The 13,360-nt window shown below is 46.6% G+C and overlaps 1 protein-coding gene across 4 annotated transcripts in view; it reads right to left on the reverse strand.

Annotated features, from left to right (window-relative positions):
• The window catches only part of SCNN1D (sodium channel epithelial 1 subunit delta), a 70,422-nt gene that overhangs the window by 10,533 nt on the left and 46,529 nt on the right, over window positions 1–13,360 (reverse strand). For 2 of the 4 annotated variants that reach the window (XM_081016125.1, XM_081016126.1), the window contains exons 2-5: window positions 6,395–6,732; window positions 5,462–5,681; window positions 4,172–4,365; window positions 794–897 (exon numbers count right to left, since the gene is read on the reverse strand). In XM_081016125.1, coding sequence (XP_080872251.1) covers window positions 794–897; window positions 4,172–4,365; window positions 5,462–5,681; window positions 6,395–6,729 — 853 coding nt within the window. In that variant the 5' untranslated portion in view covers window positions 6,730–6,732. Of the gene's footprint in view, window positions 1–793; window positions 898–4,171; window positions 4,366–5,461; window positions 5,682–6,394; window positions 6,733–7,394; window positions 8,212–13,360 lie in introns of those variants that run through there. The other 2 variants (XM_081016127.1, XM_081016124.1) reach the window with 2 other exon arrangements.

Raw genomic sequence — 13,360 nt, forward strand, 5'->3', positions numbered from 1 at the left:
CAGCTTGAAGTCTGCCTGCCTGCCTGCCATCTTAAAATTTGGTATTGCTCTTCTGTTGAGAAAGCTATAACAATGAAAACCAGAACACAGTTTTGCTGTTTTACAAATATCTCTTCCTTTAGCTCCCCTCAGGGTCATCTATTGTTTGACCCTGCCCGCATTCCCTCCCTGACCTTTCCCCTTAGGAACAGCACATTATGGGAGAGAGGTTAAGCTTTTATACCTGGGTCATTTTCTTGATAAAAACCACTCCTCAGATCTGCTATTTGCAGCAATTTTGCGGGGAGGGGACATAAAGGTGCCCATATGATACCCGTATATTGTCCCTCTGCTGGGCAAATAGCAGCTTCAAAGGTTATTTTAATCAGGCAAATGACCCTACTGGAAAGGGTTAACCCACCCATTTTCCAGTGTCACAGCCCTGATCTGATTTGGGACATAACTGGGTCTAACGACACACTCTGAAGACAGTAATAAAACAGCAGGTTATGTATGCTGGAAAACAAATGCACACCCAGCCAAAGTGACAGCTACCCCTTCCCTCACAGAAACCTCTGACTGTGAAAATTCCGTTTCTGATAATTTTTCCCTCTTGGTTCACAGCATGTACTTTGACTGATTCACCAGCTGAACCAAACTGTGTCTGATCTTCATTGCCTGAACATCTAGATTTATCTCTATAGTTTAAAGCAACACGTCTGTGGAACATAATGAGCTCTGTACACAGCCTAACCCTTGCAAGCGACCAATAGTCACACTTATCTGCCTGCACATTCTTTTTCTCCGTTCTTACCGTAAACAATTCCAGGCTTCAAAGCTTTCCAGAACTCATCTGTCCCGCCTTTATTAAAAGTGTAACAGCTTCCATAGACGGGGTGATGAAAGTGCTCAGTTTCACTGTAGTGAAGGAAGGAAAAGGGGAATGGTCAAAATCAAATATGAGCATTTTTTGTTGTTGTCCCCTTTCCAGTGTTTGTTCACTGGACTTCATTCTCCAGTTCCTCAGCCCTCCAGATGCTTTGGGACTACAACTCCCATCATCTCTGACCATTGGTCCTGTTAGCTAGGGATGATGGGAGTTGTAGTCCCAAAACATTTGGAGGGCCGAGTTTGCCTATGTCGGTTCTACAGCCTTCACCAATGTCCTTGAAAAGGATATGGAACAGAATGGAGTCTCCTGGAAAGGGCATGGCTGGCTGGATCCCTGAACGGGAGCACGCCACACTGAAATGTTTTGCTGCGGGTGCCCATTAACTATTCACAGCCCTGGGGATATGGTGAGATGGAGAGATAACCATCTTGTTCCATGTGACTATGCCGAAACATTTAATCACAAAAGCCATCTCAGAGAAAGGGGGACTTTTATGAATACTATCAGCCTCAAATGATAAGCACCCTCCTTCCCCCCTCACCAGCGGTATTTTGGATTTGGTGGTGGGGGCAGCTAGTGCTTAAGGACAGGGATAAAATATAAGGAATATAAGATAAAGGCAATCCAATTGACACCAAAAGAACATAAGAACAGCCTTTTGGATCAGGTCAATGACTCATAGTCCAGAATCCTGTTCTCACAGTGGCCAACCAGATGCCCCAATGGGAAGCTCCAAAGCAGAACAGCTCCTGTGGTTTCCAGTAACTGGCATTTATGGGCCTTATGTTTCCAACCTCGAAGGTGTGGATGTTGAAATATGGCCCTACATTACACCTGCATTCCAAAGCTGACCGTTACTTTTACGAGTGAGGTCATCTTGCCTTGGGACAAGAGCTGATCGTACAGCAGACCGAGAGAGGCTCCGCCCTCTGGAAGTTTGCTTAAAACTTACAGGAGCCTGCCAAATACCCGCAATTTGTCCCAGCCGATAACGCTTAAGCAAATGTTTGCTTGGGTTCATTATCGGCAACGCGTTTTGATGGGCCCTTGTGGTTAGCTCCGCTGGCTTCTTGTTTCAACAACAGACCAAGGGGTGGTGGTGGCAGGGACCAGTTTGGCTCCACCGAGGGAACAACTGGTACAGTCACACCTTGTACTGTACAGAGAAGAGATAAGGCCAGGCAATAGGATAGCCAGCAGCTGCACGACAGCACCATGTTTAAAAGTCAATTCATGGCAGCACATCCAAGCCACGTGGGGACTGGCAGGTGGTACAAAGGGAAGGGTGTCTCCAGAAGTGAGACTTCTTACAGGGAAAAGGTCTTGTAAGGCCACCGGCAGCCTTCCTGTCTGATCCACAAAACTGATGCCTTCTTTACATTGCCTGCTTGCGCCTTGAGATCTTTCCCATCTAAGCCCCTCTTGGAGGAAACTCATTGAAAGTACAGTAATGGCATGGCTGGCTGAGGTGAATTAATTTCAGTTGGTTTACTCTAAGTGGGACTAAGAGTGGAGACAATCCCTTCCATAAGAAGTTCTGCTCCCACAAAGGAGAGGGTCTTTTCTTGCTGGGGTGCCCTGCTTCTGAAGTTGCCTCACCAAGGAGGGACATCTGGCGCCATGATGAACTTTATGGTGCAAGAAGGTGAAGACCTTCCTACCGCCCAAGGCTTTTTAGGTTCAGCTACTATATTCAGCTGCCACTGAATACCAGTGGCTGGGAACTGCAGGAGTGGAGAGTTGCTTTCGAGCTCTGGTCCTGCTTGTTGGCCACTTTGAGAAGAGAGGGTTGCTTCCAACTCAATTCAACTCAGAACAGGCCCGATGAAAGGAGCAAACCTAAGTTAGGGCTTATCCATGCTTGCCTTTCATCTGCTTTCTCCAGGCACTGTCCATGATTTAAAGCTCTGGGTCTTTTCCGCCCTCGGACTTTTCCCCATGAAAAACAGCTCTTTAAAGCTCAGTAGGAGCAAACGTCAATCTGTGGGGAAACCCGAATTGATGTTTGCTCCGATTCGACTTTAAAGAATGGGTTTTCGTGGGAAAAGCTTGGAGCAAAATAGCCCCACGGAAACCTCTTGGACACGGATCGTTATAGCACGGACCTCTGCCTGGAAAGAGCAGGGCAAAAGCTAAGTGTGGATAAGCCCTCAGTTATGGCCAAGAACATCATGAGCAGGACTAACACCAGCACAGCCAATAGAATCTAAGATGATGGGAGCTTGCCATCCAAGATTCTAGGGGTTGGGCTCAACTTCATGGCCACGTGGGGATCAGAACCCTGCTTTCCCAGGCCCAAATCCGACACTCTAACCACTGCACCACACTGTCTCTCCCATTTGGCCAAGGCAATAGCAACAGAGTTCACCTCCCTGCCCTCTCCACCCTCCGCCTCTCTCGCACTTCCTGCCCTGCTCCTTTTGCAAAGTACCTGCAATGCCCCTGAGGACAGTGCTGCTGCTGCATGTCTCCTGAGACAGGCAGCATTTCACTGGGTGTGGGCAGGTTTGCTCTGGCTTTATCAGATTGTTCTCCTTGCTGCGCCGTATGCAAACAGAAGCCGGGAAGGACCCGGTGCCAACCTGCCCTTCACCTCGAGAGAGACGGGGAGAGTCTGTGGCAATTCTAGGGAACTTCCCCATCCGCAGCCTGAAATTATCCCGAAAGGAGAAGAGCCGCCAACGCCCTCTTGTGCGCCTGAACGAACCAGCTCCTCTCTGTGAGGGATCTGGGAATAGAAATAGGCAGGGTGGCTCGGGAGGTCAGGGCGGGGCTGCCCTTGGAATACTGTAGGGCGGTTCCGCAGAAAGGAGCTGGAAACAAAGGTCTGCAGAAAGGGCAATCGATGGGATAGAGGGGAAGGGAGCAACTCCCCTATCTGTGAAGGGTGCATGTGCTCTGCAGTGGTTGGACCTTGGGAGAGGAGAGCTCCAAACCTGGCCAGGAAGCTGCCTCGCAGGGTTGTTGTGAGGATAATGTGGAGAGGGGCACCCGCACTGCCTAGAGCTCCTCAAAGGAAAAATAAGAACTAGTGTGGTCTAGTGGTTAAGAGTGTTGGACAAGGACTTGGGGGACCAGGAGACAAATTCCTAGCAACTGCCCTAGGCATGACTGAATTTCAGTCATTTCAATGGGTCTAGTCTGAGCATTGGATGCAACCCTACATTCTTCTTTTGCAGGAGCAATGCTTCCATCGACGACCACCAGCGGCTGCCTGTGAACTCCCTCTCTGGAATGATTCTCAGATGCTATGGTTCTACAACTGAGCAGGCCAACAGGCTGGGTGGCTGTGTGAGTTACCTAGCTTTGCAAGGCAATCCGTCGTACTGGCAAGCGTAGACCAGGTTGTTGATGTGGTCGTCGTCCTTGGAGATGTCAATGATGGGTGGGATCTGGGACATGATGTTCATGTAGTGGAAACTGTACCATTCCTGGAAAGCGTCGACCCCGGAGGAGTAAATCTTGGTGTAGCAGTCTCCGCCTGTTTGGTTACACTGAGGAAAGAAGAGAATTAGGGGAGTGAGAGGTTCAGCTCCGAGGAAACAATTGTGCAGTGATCAAGAAACTGGAGAGAGAGAGAGCAGAAGAGGGAGCTCTGCGGAGCAAAGCCTAAGGTCTGTCTTCTCCTGGTGGCTGACCAGATGCCTCTAGGTAGCCTGAAAGCAGAACAGGAAGCCAATTCTCCTCTCCAGCTGCTCCTCTCCAGCATACTGCCTCTGACCACACAGCCACCATGACCTCAGAGGCGCAGTGTGTTAAGTGCTGGCCTGAGAGAGGGCCTTCCCTGTGGCAGTGCCTGTGCTGTGGAACTCCTTCTTCACAGAGGTGCATCTGGTATCTTCAATATACAGCTTTTGGTGAATTAGCTAAAGTGGTGCTTCAGGTTAAGAACGGAGCTCCGGAACGAATTAAGTACTTAACCCGAGGTACCACTGTATATCAATGTACAGTGGTACCTTGGTTCTCGAACAGCTTGGCTCCCAAACAAATCAGCTCCTGAACACCGCAAACCCAGAAGTGAGTGTTCCTGTTTGCGAAGGCTTTTTGGAAGTCGAATGTCTGACGCTACTTCCACGGTTTCTGATTGAGTGCAGGAAACTGCACTTTGGTTTCCAATGGTTCCAGGAGTCAAATGGAGTCCAAGAACAGATTAAGTTTGACAACCAAGGTACCCCTGTATCTTAATGATAATGATAATGATAATGATAATGATAATAATTTATTTCTTACCCGCCCTTCCCTCTAAGGTCTGAGGGTGGGTTCCAGCATTAAAAGCAATATTAAAAACAATCAAAAACAGCTTGCAACCATCAAAATAAGGTGGGTCCTAAAACATACACCCCAAATGTTATTATTCATGTTGTGTTTTAATTGTTGGCCTGGGACCTTGGGGTGAAGGGCATTTGAGAAATTGTAACAACAACAACAACAACAACAACAACAACAACAACAACAACCGGGTCATGATAGCCTCCCTGTCATTCTGTGATCCCTGAGTGGCTGGGCTCAGCCTACAACCAATTCAGGAAGACCAATTGTCAATGGCAGGTGGCCACTGAAAATGGCCATTGAAATCCCCGTTCAACTTACCAGCCGGAAGCCCACTTTGCCGCCGCCCATTCTCACTAGAGCGATGCTGTCATCTAGCTTGAAGCTGGAGCTGTTGACCTCACTGTTTGTCCAGTTCTCCAGACTGACGCTGGAGTTGTCTTCCAGAGTGCTTGCCGGGATGCTGAAGGGGTATAGGTTGTGTAGGGTTTCCCTGGCCAGATTATCAAGCTCGGCCATATTTTTGCTGACTAGATTGACCCTGGGGAAATGAGAGAAATGACAAAGGGCTCTGAATATCAGCAGGGACAGTCTGATCAAAGAGGCCACTCCAGGAAACCCTGAAGGAGAAACACAGAACCTTAAGAAAACTTGAAGTGTATCTCTCCTATGTATTGCTCCATTTACTTTTACAACAGGAGAAAGACATGCCTGTCAATGGAGGCATGGTAGGCTCAGGTGTGGTCCGTAGCTCTGGCCAAGAATAGGCTTGCCAGATCAGGGTGGTCAGAGGCAATATGAGTCCTTTATCCTTCGACAACACCGAGCATCCATCATCTCCCATATGAGATGCAGCAGTCAGCTTCCCAAACAACTGGAGAGACTTTTTGGACTAGAGACTTTCATATGCTTCATATTTATGCTTCATAAATTTGTTCTAAATAGCAGTTCTAACATTTAGCTGCTGTTACGATTTTTTCCAAGAAAGGAGAGACTGGATGTTATTGTTGTCGTTTACTGTATTTTAGATTTTGCTTGTCCCAGGCGTCAAAGCAATAAAATACTATCTATCTATGTTGTGAAAGACTGAAAACAGGGAGCCCAAGAAAAGGGGAGGAACTGAGTTTGACAAATTCACCCCTCCCTACAAATAAGTGATCCCCTAAACTCCAGCCCTTCTCAACCTGCAAGTGAAGTTTTTCAATGATTCGAAAGGAAGACCCTCGAAAATACAAAAAAAACCCCCACCCGTACCTGTATGGATTCAGGTTGCAGAGGGTGATGGCAGGAAACATCGTTTGTTGTGATTTGACAGAAATTGACAAGACCACTGGGTACTGCCAGTACTGGTTGAAGAGGAGCCCAAATTGCCAATACAGCATGGCAAAGCTGGCAAGGAAGAGAAGGGTCCAGAAGGCCGTCTTCATCTTGTTCCGACTCGAGCAGACCAGCCGGATGGTGCCATGGATGGTGGTGTTCAAGCAAAAGAACTCAAAGAGGTCCTTGAAGGAGGTGTAGAAAGCAATGAGGGCAGCGTCCTCGTCCCTTTTCATTTCTACCTCTTCCTCTTTCCTTGTTTCTTCTTCCATTCTCTAAACAGATATAAAGTTTTGAAATTTGGAGTTAGGATGGGCAAAGGGAGACCCAGGCTCCCCTTAAGCAATTAATTGATACCCCCAACTCCAAGGCAATTTATTTTAGCCAAAAGGGTGCTCCACATTCTGCCATTTTCAAATAGGGTGGCTAAATGTGGGTGATGGGGAGAGCATTTCAGCCCAGGCTGAATGCAGATAGAAGTTTGGTAATCATCATCATCATCTTATTTAAGTATAAGATATATGAAAAGTTGATAGTGCCTCAAAGCAAGTTCAACTCGATTGAACCAAAACAGTATGGAACCAAAGTTCCAAGGCAGCTCTGAGGATGACCGGAGGATCTGACATTCAGAGTCAAAATACAATGTAAGAAACTGAGGAGGACCCAATGGGCTCATCTAGTCCAGCATCCGCTTCTCACAGTGACCAACCGGTTGTCCGTTGTGAACCTGAATGTCACAGCACACTCCTCACTTGTAATTCTCAACGACAGTTGCTATCCAGAGACACACTTGGTTATGGCCAATGTTTGTCCTACTTAGACTGGTGTAAATTAACTGATTTGACTAACTGGCACCCATTTATTTCAATGTGTCTACTCTGAGTAGGACTTCTCTGCTGACAACTTAGTGCCTCCGACAACAGGGGTAGAACATAACCACTCTCTGGGACCAAGATTTGGAGACGTTCCATCAGGACTGTGGCAGAGTCTCCCCTTTCCTTCTTATGCCTTCCTGGAAACAGCATCTCTTATAGCCCTTAGCTCCAAATGGGGATGCTGACCCAACATCTCCAAAAGGGATGAGTAGCAGGCGGCATCTGATTCACAAGGGATCACTTCCTGGAGCACCTCCTATGCCATGTGCCAGGTTTCAACAACAGGCCTGAATCACAACCCGATTCAACAGGGACATTCATCCATTGCAAGACCCAATACCCGATTTGGATTACAGCCCTGAGCTGGTCGATGGATATGGTATTTCTGGCGTGCCTCAGATCTACGAAACCTAGAGGGTGAGTAGCAGGAACCTTAAGCAAGGATCTTTCCGAGAGCTGGCGGAAGGGCGGCGGGGTCATCATGCAGCAATAGCAGTTTGCGGAAATGTATAGGGATGTATGTTAGGTGCCAAGTGCTATCTGCATTGGAGGCTGGTCCTTTCAGGTACTGCCCCACAAACCGCAGTCTGTCTTACAGGACCACTGCTACGATATTGTGGCTGGCAACCCAGGGTTGATATCTGTGGGAATTAAACTCCAGATTTGTGGGTTGTTTGACCCTTTTCTTAGTTCCCTTCCCCTTCCTATAAAAGCTACACTCTCTTTTAAATTTTAAATGACAAGATAACTTTTATTGTGTGCGCTTGCAGTTGCAAATTGAATGTATAGTGCAGGTAGATAGATGATAGCTTAAGCTGCTAAAACATCTCACATAGATTCAACTGTTACAGACTATCTCTGACTCCGAAGCAGACGGCAGTTAGGATGGTTCATAACTGCCACAACCGCCATAACTGCCACAACTGCCACAGAGTGTGTGGCCGTTCCACAGCTCTTGAAATTAACCCTTTACATATGCATTTTGCATGCTGACATCCCTCAGGATCCAACTATGTTCTAGTTGGAAATGAATGGAGCCACACTTACCTAGTACCTCCGCTGCTTCCAGGCGCAACCTGTGCTTTTAACTCTGAGCACCTTTCTCATTTGCTCTGGAGCTTTTCTTGTGAAAACCCAAATCGACATTTGCTCTGACTGAGTGGGTTTTCGCGGGGAAAGCTCTAGGTCGCGGTGGGTGGGGGAAACCCAACAATGTACCAAGCTTGAAAGCTCAGGCCTGTGCCTGGAAAGAGCGAGGCAAAAGATAAGTGTGGATAAACCCTTAGTCATGTCCCTCAACTCCGATGAGCCTACTCTGAGTAGTACTGGCATGGATTCAACCCTGACCTTTTTTTAGCAGACAGGAATGCACTGTTTTGTTTTAAATAATGGAAGATTTGTTTTAATATGCCTTTTCTTTAGTACTGTGTACATCAATTAAAGAACTTAATAATATGTACTCAAGATACACCCATTGCAGGAGTGTTGGCTCTGCAGAGGAGTCAGGGCCTTGCAAGATGGTGCCCTCTGCTGGTTGAGTCTGAACGGTGTTGAACATTCAGCCGTTTCTTACGCCGCACAGAGAAATGCGGGAAGGTGCCTTTTGCTGAGTCAGATCCTTGCTGCATCCAGCTCAGTATTGCCTACACTGGCTGGCAGCAGCTCCCCAAGGGTTCAGACGGGCCATCTTTCTATGCTACATAGAAATGCTGAGGACCAAATCTTTCTGCTTGCAGAGAGGAAGCTAAACCCCTGAGCTGTGACTAAGGGAGAAGGGTGGTAGGAAATTATACCGAGTCAGACCATTGGTCCCTCTAGCTCAATACTGTCTGCACAGACTGGCAGTGGCTCTCTAAGGTTTCAGAGTGAGAAACTTTTGCAGCCCCTAGCTGAGATTGAATCTGGGACCTTCTGCATTCAAAACAGATGCTCTTCCTGCTAAGCTACATCCATGGACTCTGGTCTAAATGTGGGCTTGGAGTAGATGATTTCTCATGGACCCTTCCAACTCTAAAATTCTACTTCTTTCTTAAAATGCTCTTTGTAGAGTCTGGAGAAGAAGACTAGCTTTCCTTTAGGCAGGAAAGGGTTCTAGTCCCTATGGTTGCAGAGATAACTTTGAGAGAAGCTCAGCTTCCTTCAAAGCTTGCCTGAGTTATTTTGCTCTCCGAGCAAGGCACTCTTTTCTCATTTTCATTTTTAAAACATCACTAATGTTAATTGCCGCGCTCTTGGGCTTCGCAAGACTTAATCGAGGTGCCGATGGACCTACAGGATTCCTGAGCCCCATTACGAAGGAGTCAGCTATACCAAGTTGCTTCCATGCAATTAGCAACTGAGAAACAAACCTATTGCTTAATCAAGGGACATTGCAATAGTATAACAAGTATCACGCCACTCAAAATATGACTGGAAAGCGAATTTACAGCCTGATCCTTTGCAATCTCCACTATATCATGCAGCAACAATAACAACCAGTAATAATAACAAAGGGTCCTGTTCATTTGCTATTTAATGCAACACTTTAACAACAGTGTAGACATGAGAGATGGAGGATATAAAAATGGTGCAGTTAGGATTTTAATCCAAACCTAACACATTCACACTTAAACAATACTTTAAAATGTGCGCCTCTGACTTTGCAATGAGGTTCTCCAACTAAATAAAGCATATATTATATCTATCTATCTATCTATCTATCTATCTATCTATCTATCTATCTATCTATCTCAGGGGGATTTGGTGCATAAAAACGCATACAGTGATTAAGATGATGTACATAAATGCTTTATCTTATGGGACATGGCTTGTAGTAATGTGTATGGGAAGCAGAACAGGCTAGAAGAGCAGCTACAGTGTAAGAATTTTGCACAGAAAGGCCAACTTTAAAGATAAATAATCTCTGCAGAGCTTTGGAGATTTGAAAACAAGACTCAGAGAATGAGAAACTGAGAGAGGGGCTGGCATGGATGAAGGGTAGAAGGAGAGTGTGGGGAAAAACCACCCTGCTGTAGCAAAGCCAATTCAGACAATGTCATAAAGTACATTTTAAACTCTCAAAAATTTCGCAGTGTTTCAAAACCATACAGCATTTAATGTATGACTTTCCTAGTTCACCAGTGATGATCTCTTGGATTCTCCCCTCCATCCTATTAACCATCTCTTTCCTGCCTGTTTTATTTCCCATGAATTCAAGAGTTTTGCTGCCAAAGGCATTTTCATTTCTCAGATGATGCTTCTCTCCATTTGGCCCTTGCTTAGACTCCCAGTTGAGCCTGAATTCAAAGGAACAAAGAAATTACTATAAGGCTGTGTGCACAACATAGATTTAAATCACCTGCCAAAAGAAAATCCTGGGAACCTGTAGTTCATTAAGGGTGCTGGAAATCATAACCCCATGTGGAGAAACTGCAGTCCTCATGATTCTTTATGGGGGTGTTGAATGTGTTTTACATGTATAATGTGTACACAGCCTAAGTAATGCAAGTTTCCAAGTCACACAGATGTCTATGTCAAGGAAAACCCCAATGCTTCACTCTTCTCTGTGGCAATAACATGCAAAGTTCACTGGTCACGCTAGCATGTTTAGTTGTGGCAGGATAGGCTGTTGCTCAATCGGCGTAGCATCCCACATGCCGCATCACCAAAATCACTGTGAATCAAGCCTGGAATCTCCTCTCCATATCCAGTCATCGCAGGTTATGATGAAATCAGCAAAAAGTGCTTTGGCAAATAGGTGTGTGCTCTCCTGATACAACACACAGCCTGCGGCCGTCCTTATCTACCAGGGATGGTTCTTATTTTCTGGAAATGTAAAGTCGGAAAGGGGTCTTAACGCCTCGTATCTAGCCCAGTGCAAGGAATCTAGAGCTGGAATATCCCCAACAGGAAGCAGACCAGCCTCAGAGAAGGCAGTGGCGCAGCCAGGGACAGACTTCGGGCCATATGTCGGGGTCCTCACATGAGTAGGAAGTTCCCCTGGACACAGCAAGGCTGGATGATGACCTTTTGCAGTGAAATAATGCACACAGCTATCTAAAGAGGGCTACCTCTCCCTGTTGGGAAGCGGGTGGCGCTGTGGGTTAAACCACAGGGCCTAGGACTTGCCAATCAGAAGGTCAGCGGTTCGAATCCCCGCAACGGGGTGAGCTCCCATTGCTTGGTCCCTGCTCCTGCCAACCTAGCAGTTCGAAAGCATGTCAAAGTGCAAGTAGAATAAATAGGTACCGCTCACACGGGAAGGTAAATGGCGTTTCCGTGCACTGCTCTGGTTCGCCAGAAGTGGCTTAGTCATGCTGGCCACATGACCCGGAAGCTGTGTGCAGACAAACGCTGGCTCCCTTGGCCAATAAAGCAAGATGAGCACCGCAACCCCAGAGTTGGCCACAACTGGACCTAATGGTCAGGGGTCCCTTTACCTTTACCTCTCCCTGTTAAGACTGTTAATTCCAGAATCTAGAACTACCTACCTGTACCACTGTGCTCACTATCCTGTTTTATCATTGATGCTGTCATTGAACTGGATTTTGTTCCTTTCACTACTGTGTGTGGGGGCGGGCTATCCAGACTCCTTTGTGCAGGTAACAGAATTCCTCTGACTGCAGCCCCCGCTTCCAAGATTTAAAGCTCTGAGTTGAAGCACCTTGAAACCAGCACGCATGGATCTCAATGTGTGTGCATGGGTTTCAGTCAGGACTGGATTTAGGTTTGATGAGGCCCTAAGCCAGGCATAGGCAAACTCAGGCCCCCAGATGTTTGGGACTACAATTCCCATCATCCCTGACCACTGGTCCTGTTAGCTAGGGATGATGGGAATTGTAGTCCCAAACATCTGGAGGAACAGAGTTTGCCTATGCCTGCCCTAAGCTATTGAAGGTAATAGGGCTCTTTATATGTCCAGCTGTCCTTTGTCAACAACAAATTGTCGCTGTTTTTTTGTGTTGAATATATGTTAAATGGTAATTTATGGACCTAATAGGTATCTAAAGCCATTTGCACATAACAAAATATGTATTTTATCTAAGTAATTGTTGAACTGAAATACAATTAAGAAGTATATTAATAGTGAAATACAATTCAGAAGAAGTATATTAATAGTGAAATAATTATTAAGCTCTAACTTACATTTTGGAAATGTACATCCAGCAGTTTTTTTTCCTTTAGATTTTTTTGGGGGGCCCAAGAGAGTGGGGCCCTAAAAGCTATAGTTTGTTTAGCTTATATGTAAATCCAACACTGGTCTCAGTGCATGTGCATGGATCTCAACCCGGTCCTAAACCCCAAAGCTAAGGGCCAACTCGCCTTTCTGCTGCCTTCAGCCACAAAGCAGAGCTCTGGTGAACCTCCGCCATGGCAGAAGCGGTGTGAAGGTGTGAAGTCAGAGCTGGTGGATTCTGGGCAGTTCTCCCATTGGTAGAGTCAGATCCAAAAGCCCCCACCATCCTCTGGGCCCTCAGCTGCACAAGCCTGAAGCTGGCACAGGAATAGAAACAAAGTAAAAAAACAACAACCCACCACAACTTTCCATCCTGATTGGCGAACGCCAGCAGGGCTTCGTAAGTGAATCCTCCGCTCTGCACCTCCCCGGTCCCTTACTGGGAGTTACTTTCAAAGTTCCCGGAGTTACTAGCCCACATTTTTCACTAGCCAGTTTGGTTAACAATTGTCACCTTTTTATTGCTCGTATCTTCCTCTTCTGCAAAAATGTACCCAGGAGAGCCTGCATGGCAGAATCGTGAAACCATCCAATATAACCGTGAGAGTGCAAAGACGGGCCGATTTTCCCGAAGCTGTGACAAAAGCCTTATAACCAACATGTTCTAATTGAAACAAGAGCCGAAACATGCCGAAACAGGCCGCAATAAAACCCGGCGTCGCACGTTTCTGGTGAGCAAAACAAACCTCGTTGAATTTAATGTGCGGTTAAAAATCTGCACTAAGAACATAAGCCTGGCAGGATAAGGCCAATGGCCCCTCTACTCTAGCATCCTGTTCTCTCAGTGGTCAACCGGGTGCCTGTGGGAAAGCA

The sequence above is a fragment of the Podarcis pityusensis genome (assembly GCF_964106645.2).
Source record: "Podarcis pityusensis genome assembly, chromosome: 8".
NCBI classification, from domain to species: domain Eukaryota; kingdom Metazoa; phylum Chordata; class Lepidosauria; order Squamata; family Lacertidae; genus Podarcis; species Podarcis pityusensis.